The 20,233-nt window shown below is 37.7% G+C and overlaps 1 protein-coding gene across 7 annotated transcripts in view; it reads left to right on the top strand.

Annotated features, from left to right (window-relative positions):
* Window positions 1-62: 62 nt before the first annotated feature.
* DROSHA (drosha ribonuclease III) overlaps window positions 63-20,233 on the top strand; it is a 119,106-nt gene continuing 98,935 nt past the window's right edge. For 2 of the 7 annotated variants that reach the window (XM_072605487.1, XM_072605484.1), the window contains exons 1-4: window positions 68-232; window positions 580-638; window positions 10,001-10,062; window positions 16,795-17,640. In XM_072605487.1, the coding sequence (XP_072461588.1) occupies window positions 16,802-17,640 (839 nt within the window). In that variant the 5' untranslated portion in view covers window positions 68-232; window positions 580-638; window positions 10,001-10,062; window positions 16,795-16,801. Of the gene's footprint in view, window positions 233-579; window positions 639-10,000; window positions 10,063-12,223; window positions 12,282-16,794; window positions 17,641-20,233 lie in introns of those variants that run through there. The other 5 variants (XM_072605489.1, XR_011966293.1, XM_072605488.1 and 2 more) reach the window with 5 other exon arrangements.

Raw genomic sequence — 20,233 nt, 5'->3', positions numbered from 1 at the left:
TTTCGGAGGGAAGCTGGAGCGCATGCGCTTGCCGCAGGGCTGTCTCATACGCCGCAGTCCTGCCCTTTACTCCCTGGCTTCCGGTTCCAGTGGTGCGGGCTCTCCTGCCGCAGCCTTGGCCCTCCGGCTCCTCCCTGTTTCCCCCCTGGTGGTTGCTGCGGTAGAGGAGGCTGGCGTTTGCTAGTGTCGGGCTTCGCTCCCCGCCACCCAGCTGCTTTGGCAGCTCTTGCAGGTAAGGAGAGAGGCCCACGGATGCCACCTGGTTTGCGGGTGTCTGTTCCAGGACTCGCTGTTCCCCCCGTCCCAGGGGAAGCCGCCGTCTCACGGAGGCGGGGCGGGGGGGATGCTGGGGCCAAGGAGTCGGGGCTGGCTCCTGGCCTCGGTGGGGCCTGCAGCTATGTCCCGGCCCTCGTGATCCTCCAGGCTCTCCCGCTCCGGAATCCTGGGACGAGCCCGCTGCGATGCAGGGACGCGAGAGGCAAAGTGACCCCACTGGGGATGCCTCCGTGAAGTAGCTGCGCGGTGGGGGTGGGGAAGGCGAGCCGGGCGGATTTCAGATTTCTCTTCTTTGATTCATAGGTTGCCATGGGCAAAGAATTCATCACCCTACGGACAGCCCGCTGGTGATGAGCCTCTCTGTACGTAGCTGAGTCGGTCCTTGGAAGCAGTCAGCTTTTTGTCGTTGCTGCATGCGTTTTACCTGAATTATTCCTCCTGTAGCCCTAACCTTCCCTAAGGCGTCTTTCTGCTGGCTTACTTTTGGGGCGGGTGGGGGCAAGGTAATTTTCTCACTTGATAGTTTTACGATCACAAGTCTTTTTTTTAAGTTAAAATTTTCAGTTCATGCATTAATTTACTGTGTCTTTGGAAGTTTAATTTCCTAATCGTTTCATTTATAAATATAAAAACTTCCAAGATGTGTAGTGGTGTAGTGGATGGAAGTGTTGGAGTCAGGAAAACCTGCGTTCAGATCCTTTCTTAAAGAAATAGCTGGGCAAGCTACATGGCATAGGACATCTCTCAGTCTTAGTTTCCCCATCTATAAAATGGGCATAATAAGGTTGTGGTGACAATCAAATGAATCAGCATGTTAAAATACCTTGTAATCGGTAAGCTGCCATACAGAGCACTGTTTTGAGAATATTTTTATATATTGAACTTTTTCATGATAATGCAGTAAGCAAAACACAATACAAAATTGCAATAAAAGCAGTTCTTTCCATACAGTAAACATTTCTCATATTTAGATAATTGTTTTCAATATCTTTATAGCCAGTCTTATTTTCTCTCCTGAACTTCATTCCTGCATTAGTAAATATTCTAGTTGACATTTCAGACATAATGTCCTCAAAATCAAATCAACGTGAGGAAAACTGAACTCATCCCATTAAATAAATGTAAGCTCCTTGAGAGTAGAGATTTGATTACTTCTTTGTATTTGGATTCCTATTTCTTACTGCAGTACCTGGCACACAGTGGACTCTGAAATGCTTGTTGACTGATGAACCTTCCTCCAAAATTAATGAATTTTCTGAACATCTCTATTGCTGTTGGTATTATGGTGTTCTATGATTCTTCCAGTCACTCAGGTTTGCACTCATGGTGTCATTCTTGACTGACTCTTCACTCTCATTTGTTCTCTGTATCCCATCAGTTGTCAACTCTTGTTGTCCAGCTCCTGTTGTCTGTCAGGGCCTTAGGAGGTCTCAGTTAGACTTGAAATAGCTTCCTAGTTGGTCTCTCAAGTGTCTTTGTACTTCCATTCATCATTCCATTCTCCACACAGCTGCCCAAGTGATTTTCCTGAAGTGTAGGGTAGAACATGTCACTCCTCCACTGAATAAAATTCCAGTGACTCCCTAAGATCAAAGATCAAATAAAGACTCTTTGGATCATAAAGCCGTTCACAACTTTGTCAGAATTTAACTTGCTGCCTTATTATTGTAAGTTACTCCCTTTCACATATATTGTGGTTCAGCCAAACCTGCCTTCTTAGTGTTTTTTATACACAATGCTTAAATTCTGTTCTGTGCCTCTGTGTTGATTGGGTCTCAGTACCCAGAATACATTCTCTCATCATCTCCAGCCCTTTCAGTAAGAATCCCAAGTTTCTTCAAGGTTCAACTGAAGGACCATATATATGATGCCTATCCTCATCTCAGCTGCTAGTGCCTTCGTGCCAAATTTACCTTGTATCTGTTTTATATATTTTTATCTATCTGTCTCTATACACATCCTCTGGTTAGAATGTATGCCACTTAAAGTCAAAGATTTTCACTTTTATCTTTTAATACTTAGTATAGCATATTGACTGTTACATAGGTGCTCAATAAATGCTTATTGATTGATATAGGGAATACTGATATATAAAACTGAATCTATAATGAATTTTTTTCCCTAAATGACATAAAATTGTTGGCAGAGATAGTAAGCAAGCCCAAGTCTTCTGATTCCAAGTTCAGTGTTCCCTGTACTGTAACACTGTACTTATAGATAAGCATGTGTCTGTAGTTTATGATATACAATGTTAAAGAGAAGCATGTACTGTGCAACACTGTGCTCATAGATAAACATGTAATAAAAATGTACAGAGGTAAACTCTGGACATACATGAAAAAAGAATTTAATATTGTGACCTCTAGAATTCATTTTCCTTGTCTGTAAAATTAGGATGTTGGATTTGATCATGCAAAATTAAGCATTTTATTTAAGCTTCCTGCATAGAAAAGTAAGGATTAATTATGACTCCTTCACACTTAAAATTTTGAAGCCTTAAAAATTTTGCTTCCCAGGTATTTTGACCTTTTGGGAATAGTGGTAGTAAATCTTAGGCTTTGGGAAGAGTGATGGAAACATAGGAGAGATGAGGGCAAAATACAGGATAGAATGTGATAGATCCAAATGTAGTGATTCATGAGAAATGTTAGGAAAAGGTACTGAAAATGCAACATTGAAATGAGGGAGTATTCAATGAAAAGTCATTCTTAGATGAGAAATTCCACTGGATCTACGATCTTATTCATCAAGAGTATCCTCCAGCAATATAGACTGTAACCATCTCTATTCCTTCCTTTTCCTTGTATGACTTATATCTGTCCTTTAAAAAGTTTTCCATAAAGATGTTGGAGGCCTTCATTTCACTTGACATTAGGCTATCCGTGGAACATTGGCAACCCATCATCCCTTGTTCTTTCCTCATGAATAGCTTATATTCTCTTCCGGTCATACAGTTTCTTGATGACATCTTTTACTCCTGTTCTTCAGAGTTCTTGTTGTAACCTTATTACACCATACACTTTTCCATTTCCCTCGGTATGATGCTCATTTTTACTTCTTCACAGGCAGGTGTATTCCATGTCTTGATACCTTATAGCAGCACCAGTTCAATAGTATTAAAGAAATGACCCTTTGCTTATGTCAGAATCTTGAGGTAAATAAAGGAGCTTTGCAATTTCCCCAAAGCAGTTCAATTCTTTTGCCACATCCTGTTCAACTCTACCCAACTCATTGTCCATCAATAGTACTCTCAGTTGAAGCATTATGGTATGTTCATCTAGAAGCATGTTGAAATTTGAGTAATAGACATTTTTCATTCACTTGGTTTTTCCTGGGTAGATAGATAAGCCGAACTTCTTTGATTGCAGATCTCTTCCAGGAAGCTCAGTATCTCAGGACTTTTGATGCAGTCATCACATTGTCTTCTTTGAGCAACAACAAAGTGAGAATCTTGCTATTCACAGAGAAAAGCTCTTCAACCCAAACTCTGATGTATCAGCTCTGTAAAAGTGACAAATGCATTTCCCTGTTCAGTGCTTTGCCTCATGGTTTATTTTTTAGTCATGGGTTAATGAACAGGATTGTTTCTGTTATATCTTTAATTCAAATAAGATTAAGGTTTGTTATATGCTCAGTCTCCCTAACCTTTCTTCTCCATTTGTATACTTTTCTTCTCATGCATCCCAATTATGAAAAGTAGCAAGTTCTACCTCTTTTTTCCCTCTTTATAAACTAGTGTGTAGCCCTTGGTCCTCCCTTTTCTCTCTTAAAATTTGTAGAATAGAACCAAGTATTCTGTTTTTCTTTATTATTTCTCTTAGTACCTTTTGAAGACATTAAAGTTTTGAAGGGACACTTGCTTTTTCTTTGCTTATTTCAGTGTTAGTACTAAATCATCATTCAGCTTTAAATTGTTCAAATAATTTTACCTTTCTGAGTTTTTCTTGAGTCTTGTGTTTGCATTTCAGAGTTCATATCCTTTCTATTAAAGGCTTGAAAGCCCTCTTCACTTAAAAGTCCATATTTTTTTTTTCCTTTGCAGGATTTATTTAGCTATTTAAAAATTTAAGTTTTCTTGGTTGTAAGCTAGAAGAAGCAGTGGGTAGAGTGTTGGGTCTGGAATGAGAAACACGTGGGTTCAAATATGGCCTCAGACACTTTTTAGCTGCATTCCTGGTTACTTAATCTCCGTTTGCTTGTTTCCTCATATATAAAATGGGAATAGTAATAATACCTGCCTCCTATAGTTGTTGGGAACGTCAGATGAGGTGATAATTATAAAGCAGTTAACACAGGGCCTGACACATAGTAGGTGCTATGTAAATATTAGCTACTATTGCATACTTTTATCTTTTGCTTTTTGGAATATTTTTCCAAGATCTCCTCTGGTTTATGCTAGAAGCTTCCATGTCCTGTGTGATCCTGCTTGTGGTTTCTTTATTGAACTGTTTCTTTCTAGTTGGTTGCAAAATTTTTTCTTTAACCTGGAAGAACTAGATTTTGATTGACATTCCTGAGGTTTTCCTTTTGAATTTTCTTTGAGGAGATGATTGTTGGATTCTGTATTTCCTCATTTTGTCCCCTGGTTCTCATAAATCTGGGCAGTTTTAATTTATACTTTCTTGAAATACTGTTTTAATTTATGCTATTTTGAAATATCCAAGCTTTGTCTATATTTTATACTGATTTTCAGATATAGCAGTGATTCTTAAATGATCTCTCCTTGACCTGTTTTTCAGACTAGTTATTTTTCACATACAATGCCTTACATTTTCTAATATTCTTCATGATTTTGATGTAATATTTCTTGTCTCATGAAGTCATTCATATCTCTTTCATCTATTTTAATTTTGGGGGCAACTGTTACTCAAGTTAAGATTAACTCTTTGTCCAATTTTCTCTTGAGCTTTTATTTTATTTTTAAATTTCTTGCTTCATTTTTTCTGGGTATTCATATAGTTTCTATTGAAAGCCCATTTTTTTCCTTTGAATCTCTGCTTACTGTTGGTGTGGACTTATTTTTGGTTATTTCTCCAGAGATGGGGAACCTACGGCCTGAAGGCTACGTGTGATCCTCTAGGTCCTCAAGTGCATCCCTTTGACTGAATCCAAACTTCACGGAACAAATCTCCTTAATGAAAAGATTTGTTCTATAAAACTTGGGCTCAGTCAAAAGACTGCACCCAAGGATCTAGAGGGCCACAGGTTCCCCCACCCCTGTTAGACTTTATTATAGTTCTTTACTCATCTCTTCAATCATAGGTTCTAAAGTGACAGGTTCCTTCTGTTGTTGCTCTTTGGTCTTCTCTCCTTAGGTTCAGTTTGGGTCACCTGGGTACCTCTGCCAAATTCCACCATGAATTTTTAAGGTTAAGAACATTGGGAAAGCCCTAAATGGCATCTCGGGACAAAATAGTATAGATCTCTGAGCACCTGGGCTCAGAGTATCCACATCTGAACTCTGATACATCTGCATGGATTCTCCTGTTGTTTTGTTGAGAGCCCCTTTCATGCTTGCAGCCTTTCACACAGCCTTGTAAATATCTCTGATTATGCTGGTTAGCTAGTTGCTGGCTTTGATTTTTTCTGGTGTCCTCATTTCCTGTTTTTCTGATCTACTGCCTTTCTACAGTTACAACATGAAAGATGTCACTTAATGTAGTTTCTCATTGGATTTCTTGATTATTGTTTAGCACAGTGTTTTGGTTTTTTTTCAGAAGCTGATATGAAGAAGCTGAGCTTGGTGCCTCCATACAGGAAACCATCCTTTTTTTGTTTGTTTAAATAAGGATGCTGTTGTTCTTTTTTTTTTTCAATTGTACACCATATGCATCTTTTTTCATTCTTTTGTTTTACTCATTTTGATCTTAGCAATGATGAGTTGATGCTCTTAACTGTTTCCTGAAAGCTGATTCTTGGATAGCTTCTACATCAAAAATGTCTTACTAGTTCAAATAATTTATTTCCCCTTGCCCCATACACACGTATAGTGTTATTTGGTATTTTTCATGTACAGTATCTATCAATTCTTTCTTTAAAGAAACAAAAGAATTCATATTATAGTGTCAAGAGATTTCTATTTCATTCACAAATCTTTGACCTCTCTGATTCTTTCTTCCTGAACCATGATGTGCTTCATATTTCTCAGCATCCTTACCTTATCCAAACTTTTCATTGAAATCACCAAGAATAATGATATATGTTGATTTGATGTGGAAAGGCTTATCAAATTCTTCCATTTACTTTTTCTACCTTTCTAGCCTCAGCAACTGAAGTTGGAATGTAAGCTGTTTTCATGGTAGTCTTTTGTCACATAGCATTAGTACTACATACAGTACATGATGACTAAAAATCTAATAAAATAATCTTTCTTTAGGCATATGGTTAAATCCACTCAGATAACTTTTTTTTTTTTTTTTGCCTTGCCTTGGAGTATCTGTGAGTCATCCTTCCACTTAGCTGTAAATTACTTTTTTTTTTTTTTATGGTGTCATTTATAGCAAGAATGTCAAAATTGATATGATTCAGTTCTTTCTGTTCATTTGTACATTGGACAAGTATCTCACATTTATAATATTGAGTCAAATTTTTCAGTTTTTTAATGGTTTAAAAGTTATGCAACTTAGCACCTCATGTTCCTTTTCTTCCCCATCTGCTGCTGGAGAAGGAGGAGGGGGCTGTATGGAATTGAAGACCATTTAAAGGTTTTCTTTGTTTTGTAGATTGCTGTGGACAAACAAAAAGCATTGCTAAGTGACCAGCTTACTGGTAATATGTCTCTTTGTAGTGAGCCAGGGTAATCTTCTGAAAAAAAGATTCAGTTATTTCAGGGGTCATACTCAGAGCCTTTCTGGCCTGGTAAAGCCAGCCAGAGCTTACAGTGTACTGGGATAACCTTTGAGAACCTAAGGGTACCTCCATGCTATGGTGTGGCAGGAAAAAATAGCAACAACAACAACAAAAACCAAGAATAAAATTAGAAAAGAACAGATCTACCTTTGCTCTGTGAATTATTATTATCCCTTTGCCATAAACCTAAAGTCCTATCCTTTATTGCATCCTTCCTTTTCTCCCCTTATAGGTTTTTTTTTTTAATTCCCATTTTGTTGTTCTTAGCTTCCTTTACTAACCTCTGCTGAACCTGAACTTTTATATTCTGGATGCTTTTTTTATATGACCTTGCTATACTATGCCTTGCTTCCATCTTTTGGGAATCTCTTTTAAAAATTGAAGTTTGTTGGACATTTCTGCTTTCTTGATGGAATTATTCTCTTTCTGTTTTTAGAATTTCTTTCTTAATTATCTCCCATTCTTCTGAGATTAATTTCCCCTGTAGCATTTTGCTTCACTGGATTTTTCCTCTGAATTCTTTGAAATATGCTCTCCCCAAATCTAGGGTAGATTATCTCTCCATCACAAACTGTAGAAGAAATAATTCATATCTTCTAGAATTTCCATTATTTCCACCCCAGCAACCAGTTCCTTCCTTTTAGTATGAATCAGATCCAGAACAGAATTTCTTTTTGTTGGTTCATCCACCTATTAAAGGGTGCACTTGAGCTTTTGGCAAATTCTGGTTAAGTGATTTGTGACCACTGTATCGTACTTCTGTGCCAGGTTTGTGATCTGTAATACAAACTTCTCATGTTTTTCCTTTTTCTGTCTAGGTTGTCTGTAGTTTATCACTTTTTTTTGTTCCTTTCACCTTGACCCTAATAATCTTTGTTATGCTTCCCTCCTTTCCTTAGGTATCCTCCCATGAATACATCATTTTCTTAATTTACCTCACCCCCCCCATCTTGCCTGTCTTATTTCCTTTGATACTGCTACCCTGATGCAGGCAACCAGCATTTGGACTATTGCAGTAGCTTACTGGTTGATCTACAGTTTTCTCCCCAATTGCAATGCATTTTCCACTCATTTGTCAAGATGATCTTCAAGCGCAAGTCTGTATTACTTTCCCATACTTCACATCCTCCTTCCTACCTCTCACACAATCTTGTATCCAGTGATGATTGTCCTATTTCCTATTCATTGAACAAGACACTCCATCTCTCAACCCCATGCATTTACACTGGCTGTCCCCAATGTTTGGAATTCTCAACCTCCATATCTCTATAATTCTACCTTCTACAGGAAACCTTTCCAGATGCCCCTTAATTTTAGTGCCCTCCCTTTTGTTGATTATCTCCAATTTATCCTGTAAAAAACCTGTCTGTACTTGATAGTTTTCTTCTTGTCTCTCGCATTAGACTGTGAGCTCATTAAGCAGGGGCTCTTTTGTTTTTCTTTGTATCCTTAACCCTTAGCATAGCTCCTGGCATACTTAATAAGTGTTTATGGACTGTCTTTAACTGAAAGGTATACATACTTATCCAAAGCCATAATCCAATCATGGATTTAATCCCATCAATTCCCAATGATACCTATGGGGTCAAATTTGCTTTTTTCCAGATTAACCATAAAATTTTACCCATTGCTTACTGAATGTTATGCCAAGCAGCATTTTAAGCACTGAGAATACAAAGAGAAAAAGGAATAGTGCTTGGTGAACAATCCTTGCCCTCAAGGAGCTTACATTCTATTGTGGGAAAACAAATAAGTATGTTCAAATTAAATATGGGGTAGGGAGAGGCACTAAGCAACCAAAGGGAATCATGAATGTAGTAGCCTGTGCTTAAACTGGGCTTTGAAGGAAGCTCGGAATTCTAACAAGGAAAGCCAAGAAGGGAATACTTTGTAGACCTGAGGGGGGGAAACCTATATAAAGGTGCAGAGAGTGAGAGATGGCATGTTATATATGAGGGACAGCAACAAAACCATTTAGTTGTGTCCTTCAACTCATTTAAGTTTATATTTTATAATAAGCCTAGGGAGATCAACTGTGATTATGAAGAGCTTAAACCCCAAACTGAGGAGTTTATATTTGATCCTAGGGACAATAGCAAGTTGCTGGATTTTCTTGAAAAAGCCAGTGGCCTGGTTAGACTTATGCTTTAGAAATATTGCATTGGCAGCTATAGAGTATGAGTTATAGACTGAGGCAGCAAAGAGACTACCTAGGAAGCTATTGGAATAGTCCAGGTGAGAAGTGTTGAGGGTTTGAGGGGTAGTGGTATGTGCATAGAGAGAAGGTGACACATGTGAGAAATGTTATAGAGATAGAAAAAAGACGACAAATGATTGGATATGTGAGGTGAGGGAGAAAATGATGCAAGTTGTGAGTGACTGAAAGAATGATGTTGCCCTTCACAGAAAAAAAGATTGTAGAAAGGGAAGTAGGTCTTTTGGACACAGTGAGTTTGATTTACTTATGGGATGGACATGTAGTTTGAAATATCTAATAGGAAGTTGGTGATGCAGGAGGAGAACCCTGGGAGAGAGAATAACTATATCTACAGAAATGGGCTTCATCTGTATACTGATGGTACTTGAATCTTTGGGATATATCTTCAATATATGACCCTTATCAACTATTTTCCTTACTCTAGCTTCACTAATTTTTCTTGTGCAAAAGCTTTTTTAATGTTTTGTCATCAGATTTATGTATTTTAGCTTTTATGATCTTACTTGTCCCTTGTTTGGTTAAGAATTTTCTCCCTAATCACAATTATGAAAGATACTTATATCCATTTTCCTCCATTTTTAAAAAAATGGCATGACACTTTATTTTTAAGTTGATTATATAACTTCACTGTTTGATTTATGTCCTTATTTTACACAGGAGGAAGACTAGAGCACAGGAAGCTGAAGTCATTTTTCTCAGATCCTTGCAGCAAGTTAGAGGTAAAGATAGCATAAGAAATTTAGGGGTCCTTATTTCTTCATTGAAGGAGGCTTCTTCCACCTACTGGGCGAATTAGTCACATGAGCATGTATCTAAGCCTTTCATATTTTTGAGGCTCTGTATTTAATAAGTCAGCATTAGTTTGGGTCTTGAATCTTAATTGATTTCAATTTAGCAAACACTTCACTTGATTGCTCAGTATGCTAGGTGTTGTTGGGGATATCAGATAAGGAGGAAAGATTTATGCCCTTAAGGAACGCTGTCTTTTTAGTGGAAAAAATATATCCATATGAAGTGCTAAAGTGACAGAAAGAAGCAGATGTAATAAATATTAAAATGGAAGGTCAAAATAGTATTATAGGATTTAGAGGTAGCTAGGACCATAAAGAACATTTGAGTCAGCCAGCAAATCATGGAGAAAGTAACTGGCAGAACTTACCTGGGATCTTCTGATTCTAAATTGAGGGTTTTTTCCACTGTGAAAATCCAAAATACCACCCATTTTGCAACTTTGTCCTGGACAAAATAACTAAAAGCAGCATAAACCTTAGATTTTTTTTTTTTTTTGAAGTTGTCTGTGGAGTTGATTTTCCTAAAGTACAAGGTAATGGTCTGATCCTTTGAGGAGAAACAACAAGCAGACAAATATGTACTGATTAATTATATACAGGATAAATAAAAAATAATTAAAATAAGATAGGCACTAAAATTAAGAGGGATTATGAAAGGATTCCTGTAGAAGGAGGGATTTTAGTTGGTTTTTAAAGAAGCCTGGGAAGCCAGGAGACTGAGATGAAGAGAGAGAGGTTCTGGCAGCATGGGTGGCTGCTGCTGAACTGCCCAAAGCCAAGAGATGGAGTGTTTTGTATGTGGAACAGCAAAGGAGGTCTGTGTCACTGGATCCTAGAATACGTGGAAGGTTATAACATGTAAGAAGACTGAAAAAAGTGAAAGGTGGGTGAGGTGGATAGGATACAAAGGACTTTGAACACTAGTTATGGGAAATATTTCTCTGTGTCATATCTAATTAATTAGACAGGCATACCAACATGCAGGCTATTGCAGTAGTCCTATGATGAGTAAAATGGTTTGAGAGACAGTTTCTGAGTAATTTAATCATTTTATTAATAAGGCCAGCAAGTTATAAATAAAAAGATGGTCATTTGGCCATCTCTCTTAGACCAAAGACAGTCATGAAGGTGGGCTCAGAGATTATATATTTTTTGCAAGAGGAATGGCAGTCAACTCTGGTCTACATAGTAGGTAAGCTATATTAAAATGAGAGACTGAGAATGACATCGTGTCATCCTTGAAGGGAGGAACTATCTCTGTACTCAGACCACCCCCATTCTTGGGCTCTCTAGACAAAAGGATCTGTGTCCACCCACGCTTGACTGAATGGAGTTCACCTGAGATTAGAGATACCTTGTAGGGTTGGATTGGGTCAGACAGAGAAGTTTAACTTGACCTTCAGAGACTGAGGTCTGAATGTCGCTGAGTGGTGATGAGGGCCTATACAGTGGTGGTGGCAATGTTAGAAGAGGGTATATTTGAGAAATACTGCAAAGGTGAAAATAGACCTTGGGTATGGGGGTAAGAGATAGTGAAGAGTCCAGGATGACACTTAGTATTTAAGCCTGAGGAACTGGGAGGATTGTGGTATCTTAAACAATGATAGGGAAATTTATAAGGGGAAAAGATTTCCGGGAAAAGCTTATGAGTTCATTTTTGAACATGTTGAGTTAAAGATTTCTGAAAGGCACTTGGAGATGTGAGACTGGAGGTTGTCAGAAAAGTTAGGGACAGATGGGCAGATATGAGAATTAACAGCATCAAGATGATAGAGAATTCTGGAAGGATGGCAGAGTAGGTCAGAAAATTGCAAGCTCAAGATTTTTCCCCACAAAAGAGGTGAAGTAGAGCCTCAGGTCAGCCTCAGAATGGTAAAAATAAATAAGAGTATGGATAGAACGGGTTCTCCTGGGACAGTCAGACTTGATCTTAAGAAAATCCTAGGATGAGGTTCGGTCCCTATTGAAGAATAAACATGTCCAGGCTAGGAACTGCTGAAACAACAAGGGGCAAGCCCTGGGGTGAGCTGGGTTGGGAGGCTGCCTGAGCCCCAACCACAGGAACTTTTATTCCTAGGACAGTGACTGTATTGGCCATCTGAGCTGAGGAAGATCACAAGGAATGCCAGACCCAGCAGCACATGCTGGTGAGTGCAGAAGGGATGCCACTTGCTGTAGGCACTTATAAGAGGCTGGAGCACTTGGTTTCAGTTCCAGGCCAGAGAGGAAAACTAAAGGAGGATCTGAGGGCAGAGGCATCATCTTTCCCATAGTCCAGGATTAGAGGTGATTACAAAAACTAAACTATTACAAATGGAAAAAAATGCAGAGGCAAAGGACAAAGAATCTAACCATACAGAGTTACCATGGGAATAGAGAAGACCAGGCAGAGTTCCTCTTCAGAGGAGGATACTGAAGCAAAGAAACCCTCTTCTACCCTAAAGAGTAATGTCATATGGTCCCCTGCCTAGAAAATAAAAAATCCATAGAAGAACTCAAGAAAGACTTTAAAAAAAAAATCAAATGAGAGAGATTGGGGAAAAACTAAAAAAAAACAAAAGAACAAACCCAAGGGGAAAAAAAAAAACTCGGTTATGAAAGGAAAGTCAACCAGTTAGAAGAGGACATATAGAACTTTAAGGAAAAAAATGACTCCTTGAAAATCAGAATTGGGCAAGGGGGAAGCCAACAAAGTTAGAAGAGATCAAAAAATAAAAAATAGAAGAGAATGTGAAGCATCTCATAAAAAAAAAAAAAACAGCTGATGTGGAGAACAGATCAAGAAGAGAATACTAGAATAATAAGACTACCTGAAAGCTATGACTAAAAAGAGAATCTTGATACAGTAATACAAGAAATAATTTTTAAAAATTGACCTGAAGCATTAGAAAAAGAGGGAAAGCAGAAATAGAAAAAAATTCACTGATCATCACCTGAAAGAGATCCTTTGAGGAAAACCCACAGGAATATTTATGGACAAATTCTGAAATCCCCAGGTAAAGGCTGAAATGTTACAAGCAACAGGAAAAAAAAGCAATTTAAATATGGAGTTGACACAGTTAGAAGCACACAAAGCTTAGCAGTGGTGATACTGAAAGACTGGAGGTCTTAGAACACTGTATATTGAAGAGCAAAAGCTTGAACAGCAAAGCTCAGCATAATCCTGAAAAAAGAAAAAATGGATGTTAATGAACTGTCATACTTTCAGGATTTTATTTTATTATTATTATTTTATTAAATTTATTTTATTATTTTTTATTATTGTTATTTTATTATTAAATAGCGGATTTGACATACAAGAGGCGAGAGAAATATAAAGGACATACCAGAGACTAATTACAAGGGACTCAAGAAGGACAGACTTTACCTTTTATGTATGTAAAATATAAAACATAGGTCCAAGGTTTTTAGTAATGGGGTAGTTTGTAAGAAAAATTGGAGTAGATCTGAGTATGATAATGACTTTAAAAAGTAAAAGCATTTAGGGACAGCTGAAAAGAGTAATTATTCAAATGAGGTATAAAAGAACTGACACAGAGGAATTAGATGGAAGATGGGGGCTGTACTGGAAACCACATGGTTTAAAAGGGGACAGTACCATATGTATCCAGAAGAATATAAAAGTCTTTTAAATTCAGAAAAATAAAACATCAGGCATATAGGGAAGGGGGAGAGGATAAGGGAAAGATCTCTAGAGTGAGAGAATATAGGTTAAAGAAGGGGTATAGAACGGTATTAGGATTGATAGGAATGGGAGGACAAGGGAGAGATTTTTAGAGGGGGGGTGAGGGAATAGGTCAAAGCAGGGTATAAAAGGGTACTTGAAGGGATCATTGGAGATAGGTGGAGATATGTGAGAAACAGAAAGCCAATTGAATGAATAATGGAATGAATGAGGTGGGGGGAGGTAATTGTAGCAGCAAGCATCCCAGCATATACAATGGGGGCTGCTGCACAGGTTCTTAGATCTGCTTTTCTAAAAGGAAAGAAACTTTTGAGGGGTCCACAATTTTCTTTAATCACATATACCAACAGAGGAAATACAAGCAGAGAAATAAAGACCAATGGATAGTGCTTCTGCCTGTCTGATGATAAGCAATACAGACATCACAGATCAACAGACAAATCCAACTGTCTGACCATCACATACGTACGTAGTTCCCAGAAAGAGAAGCACCAACATCTGAGTTTTCAAAGTCCAGGGAGACAGGAGGGCACTTCTTAGTGGCTGCCATAGTCTCATCTGGCATATGAACCTTCTTTCAAAGAATAAGCCCCCAAAGTAAAACCTCACCTCAGAGTATGTGTATACTTTTCAGAGCCTGAGGGCACTATCCTCATGATCCAGTGCCTCATTAGAAATTAACAGAAGATACCTAAGCCCTATTAATGGGTGGGGAAGATCTTTAATTAACATAATATGTCCAGTGAAATTGGAAAGGTAGGTTGGGCCAAGTTATGTAGGGCTTTAAGAACAGAAGAGTTGGGATTAGTGTTTGCCCTAGTAACAGTAAGAAGCCACTGAAGTTGGTAGAATGTGATTTTTGTACTTGTATATTTGGGGCATCTAGGTGGTGCAGTGGACAGAGCACCAGTGCAGGAATCAGGAGGACCTGAGTTTAAATCTCACCTCAGACACTTGACACTCACTAGCTGTCTGACCTTGGGCAAATCAGTTAACCCCATTTGCCTCATCCTGGGTCATCTCCAGTCATCCTGATGAATATCTGGTCACTGGATTCAGATGGCTCTGGAGAAGTGAGGCTGGTGACCTGCATAGCCCTCCCTCATTCAAAACAAAGTCAAGTGCAAGTCATGTCATTATTTCTCTGATGGCATGGTCTTCTTCAGCAATGAAGGATGAACACTACAACAACTTGTATATCTGTTTAGAACTTTTTGAAGTATATGGCATAAGATATAGGTCTATATACTTTTTGCCTTATAGCATTCCAGTTTTTCAGTAATTCTTCTGAAAAGGATTTCTTTTCCCTCAGTATAATTTTGTTCTTGGATTTGTCAAAAAATAGACCGTAGTTTTCAGTTTCATAGTTTTCTTTCTTCTCTTTTCTGTTCTACTGATCTCCTTTTCTGCTTTTAAGCCAGTAACAGTTTTGATTAGTTCTTGATAGTATATCAAAATATTTAGCTATAGAAATAGACATAACTTATAATTTGAATCTATGCTTTCTTCATGTACATCTTTTCTCATTATTTCCCCTTGAGATTCTAGATCTTTTAGTCTTTCAAGTGAAATTTTGTTCTTTTATCTAGTGCTAAGAATTATCTCTAGGTAATTTGATTAGTGTAGTACTAAAATGTGCAAATCGATTTAGACTATATTGTTATCTTCATTATACTGGTACAGTCCAACTATGAACAGTAACTAGTTCTTCATTTATTTGATATCTCTATTTCTGTCAGATGTTTTATAATTGTAGTTATTTAAAATTAACCTGTTCCATAGTAGGTTAATTCACAGATACTTTATGCATTTTTTAGTTATTTTGACCAGAATTTCTCCCTTCTTTCTGGTTTTTATTAGTATGGCTTTGAAATGCTGATGAATTCTGTGTGTTTCATATCCTGCTACTTTACTGTAGCTGTTCATTATCTCAGATTCTTCACTGATTTTCTAAGGTTTTCCAAGTACACCCTCATATTATCCACAAATAGAGATAGTTTTGTCTCTTCTGATATTAATACTTTAATTTTATCCCCTTGTATTATATGACTACTATTTCTGAAACTGTCATGTAATAGAGAAGGATCCAATTCCATCTTTTACAGATACTGAAAGAATCTTTTTGCCTCTGAGATATTTTGCCAGGCTTTCTTTAGACTGGCTTTACCCTCCACTGCCTCGCTTTGCTTTACAGTATCACCTCCCTGTTCAACAATCTTAAGTAATTTTTGTATTCTCTCTAGCATAACATATAAATGTAAAAATTTGGCATTTAAATCCTTTCAAATTGACTGTAGCCTGCCTTCCTTTCACCTTCTTTTATGTCCACTTTCCAGATAAATCAGCCTCTTTCTGTTTCCTGAACTAGGTGTTCCCTCCCCTACCTCTCTTTCTATACACAGACTGTCTTCAGACCCTGGGATTCTCTCTTTTCTCACCTTTGCTTCTTAGATTTACTATCAAATGGCATTAGGGAGACTTTCCTAATAAGATGTTTACGGTGAAACTTGAATCAAATTTACTTGGTGTCCAAAAGTGAGCTGGATCCTCAACTGCTTTTTAGGAGAACACAGGCATTTGAACATTAATTCCTCAAACCCCCAGTAACCCTCAAAACCTCAGTAACAGTGTGCCTGTGTTTGTATGGGGGTGGGGGGTTATGAGGATAGTTCCTGAATCTCCAGGAAGGCTAGAAGAAGAAAGCTAAAGGCACCTTCTAGCAGTTAAGCTTCAGGAGCCCAAAGAAGTTCTGACTGGATTAGAAGGAGATCTCAGTGCTGTCTTGTGTGTAGTCTGGTTTTATTAGTGAAACAGCATTCAGGACTGGGTTTTGGGGGATGAGTAGAAGTGAAGGCAGTGGATATTTCAGTAGCTTGATCAGGGTCCTCTCATTTGATAACTGCATGGCTACCTTATTGTGAAACAAGGTTTTATATGGTAAGATTTATTTTATTCTTATTGTTTTGAAATTTCAGTCAAAGAATGTCCTTCCACTCTGGACGAGGTAATTCCCGAGGACGAGGAGGATCTGGTGGAAGAGCTTCAACTCAAACCTTCCGGCCTCAGAATTTGAGACAGCTTCATCCTCAGCAGCCTACTGGGCAATACCAGTATGAACAACCAGTCGCCCCCCCAACCACTTTCACAAGTCCTCCAACTACAAGTTACTTGCCACCAAGGCCAGATTTTGTGCCCTACCCCCCACCTGTGCCTCCAACAGCACAGACTCCTGTTACCCAGTGTCCTCTCAGGCCACCTCTTCCCAACCATCAAGTAAGGCCAACTTTTCCAGTACCACCTTGCTTTCCTCCTGTTCCTCCTCCTGTACCTACTCCTACTAACACTTCAGTACCTGGAACACCTGCTACACAAACTACCTTTCCCTATATGATGCCACCTCCTTCCCTGCCACCGCCACCCCCAGTCATACCACCACAAGTTAATTACCCATCAGTTTATCCCACAACCTATTCACAGCAGTCTTTCCCACCTCCTAATTTTAGTAGTTACCAGAATAACTCTAGTTCTTTTCAGACCAGCAGTAACAATAACAGCAGTAGCCATTTTAGGCACCCAACTCAGTATCAGGTAGAAAAGCCTTCGAGTGAAAGGAGGTCCCCAGAAAGGAGTAAGCACTATGATGACCACCGGCATCGAGAGCATAGTCATGGACATGGAGACCGACACCGGTCAGATAGTCATGGAGACCGGCGAGATAGAACCCGAAGTCCAGACAGGAGGAGACAAGATAGTAGCCGACATAGATCAGACTACGACAGAGGGAGGACTCCCCCTCGTCACCGAAGTTATGAGCATAGCAGGTAAGCAGGTTGTCTGAGATGTTTTGATAAACTTGGCAAAGGCCCATATACGAACAAGTTTCCATTTATCTGTAACCTAAAGCAAAAAATTGAACCATGGGATTTTTTTTTTCAAATAATGTATAAACTGATTGCAGGGATTGATTGATTTAAGCAAATAATGTGATATACAAGACCAGAGATAGTCACAGTTCATTTAGATCTCATTCCAACAGTAACCTGTTGCTCTTATGGTACTCTAAAGTAATCATTGATAGACCTGATAATAACGCCAAGATAATGCAAGATTTTAAGTGCCTTGACTTATCTTAGAAAGATTCATTTTCACAAATACAGTTTTAGGATTAAGTGTGTATTGCTTTCATTCTTTGGAAATTGGTAATATGATAAGTGATATAGTTTTCAATGAACCAAATTATTTAGTTAAAACTAGCATACTTTCTCTCACTGCAAACCATTCTGGATAAATGGGAGTTTATTGTATGTTTCCTTCACATAGTTTTTTGTTTGTTTAAGAGTAAATGTGATAAGTGATGCAAAGCGAAAATCAACTTGCCTGGGTCAAATGTCTTAAAGTTTTTTTTACTGTGATGTTAATGAATTTTTCTTAATTATAATGGGGACATTCTTGTTCTTCAAGCTACTGTGTTGCAGACTTGTTATTTTTCTTTTTCATAAGACCAAATATCTATAAACACGAGAAAAACAAAGTTTTAGAGGGAGAAAACAGTAAGTAGAAAATGATTACATTACTTGTGCCTTATTGTAATGTTGGTATGGGTCAGTATTTACTCTCGTTGTCATGCCAATATGTTTCCATTCTTCCTTCTCTTTCTCCTCTCCCTTGCAGTTTAAATTCATTTTCCACACTGAAAAATGTACTTTATATCCCCAATTAAGGTTACAGGTCCTTACCAAGGCATAATCTTTTCTTGGGTTGGTTTCTCCAATAAACAAGTCACCTTTTAAGATTTGCTTCTACATAAGCATTTCACTACTACTCTTGTCAATTTGAGATTGAATGTGTTGGCATTTAAGGATGATAACCATTCTCTGCCACTGAGAAAATGAACAGCACCAGTGAAGGAAAGAAGGGAGGTTCTCTATTTCCTATTTATGGAAAATGTAGTATATGTAAGGATCACTCTATATGCTGAATTCATGTAGTCTAGTCTGTAGACCCTATGAATAATAAAGGAACACCTAAAAATGGGAGAAAGTGACCACAGGCTGATATCACCAAATTGGGCACTGTCTCAGTGTTAAGAATTTTATAAGGAGACAGAGGATTTCATTTAGCTTATCAGTCTGAAATATGCTGGAGAGAAAGTAAAAATGAATAAGCATCCTTTTTATTTTTTTTTAATTCAGCAAGAACCAATGAGTCCTGTCATGTCTGTTCATTTCCAGAGTAGAGATATCTAGGATTATGTTTTCCAGATTTTTTAAATGATTTCTTATTATGATCTTTGGAGAAAACATTTAATTGAGACACTTTGTGAAGCTATTATATGAACTCTGAAAAGCCACTTTATCAACACCTAGCCCTTGCAAAATAGACTTAGTTTTTGTTTTGTGCTTGCCTTGAAAAACTAAGATGTGCTACAGCCTAGGAATATCTGGATAGTAAGTATGTTTTAAACTGAATGAAAATCTGTTCATTGTTATTTTTTTTCTTTTTATTGTCATGGGACAACTTTCTGGATTATTGCCATTCTTTATAAATGTCTCTCTATATACATATAAGAATAGTGCCATAAATTAGGGACCTAATAACCCCCAAAACACCATGAGACTGCCTTACAGGAGATATTTTGTAACAAAATCCATTTGATTCTCTTGGACAATGCCTACCTTATATTTTTCTTTAATCTAAAATTCTAGTGTAATTTCTGAAAGCAATTTAACCCAGACTACAACTTTGCAGATTTAGAAATAAGATTGTATTTTAATGAAATAAACTAAAGTTTCGTACGACCTCTCTCTGCCTTTATTTAGTAGAATTTGAAAGTGTAGCACAAAATAATCCTTTCTTTCTCAAACTATGTCCTTTCCTTTTTTTAAACCAAGGGTCCAGTAGCAAGGACAAAAGTGGGTCCAACCAATTTTTGAAAAGTTTTTTGATGTTTTTTTTTTTTTAATATCACTTTAACTTACAAATGTGCTATCCCCTTACGTTAGGCCTGAACAATTTCTAAGGTGAACTTCATTTTTAAAAGGTTACATCATAACCTACTAATGACAGATTTTGAAAAAGTGCCATAAACATTGCTTACATGCTTAATCTAAATATACCAGACAACTTAATCTGGTTTTTCAGCCTTAACTGGGCACATCATTTAGTATCAGTAGTGCTGCAGTTTTTTTGGAAGGGACCTAAAAGCCAACCAATCTATAAACTAAACCAAACAAGAGGTCTCCTCTGTAACATCCCCAACATTGGATATCCAGCCTCCCAAAATAATCCATTCTACTTTTGGTAACTTTTAATTTTTAAGAAATTTTTCTACAATTCAAATCTAAATTTGTTTCTTTGTAACTTCTATCCTTTGTTAATTGGTTGTGCCCTTTGTTCCCAAGCACTTTATATCCT

Source organism: Notamacropus eugenii, chromosome 4, assembly GCF_028372415.1.
Source record: "Notamacropus eugenii isolate mMacEug1 chromosome 4, mMacEug1.pri_v2, whole genome shotgun sequence".
Lineage (NCBI taxonomy): Eukaryota > Metazoa > Chordata > Mammalia > Diprotodontia > Macropodidae > Notamacropus > Notamacropus eugenii.
The sequence above is the reverse complement of the archived record's forward strand: the minus strand, read 5'-3'. Positions and strand labels throughout refer to the sequence as shown.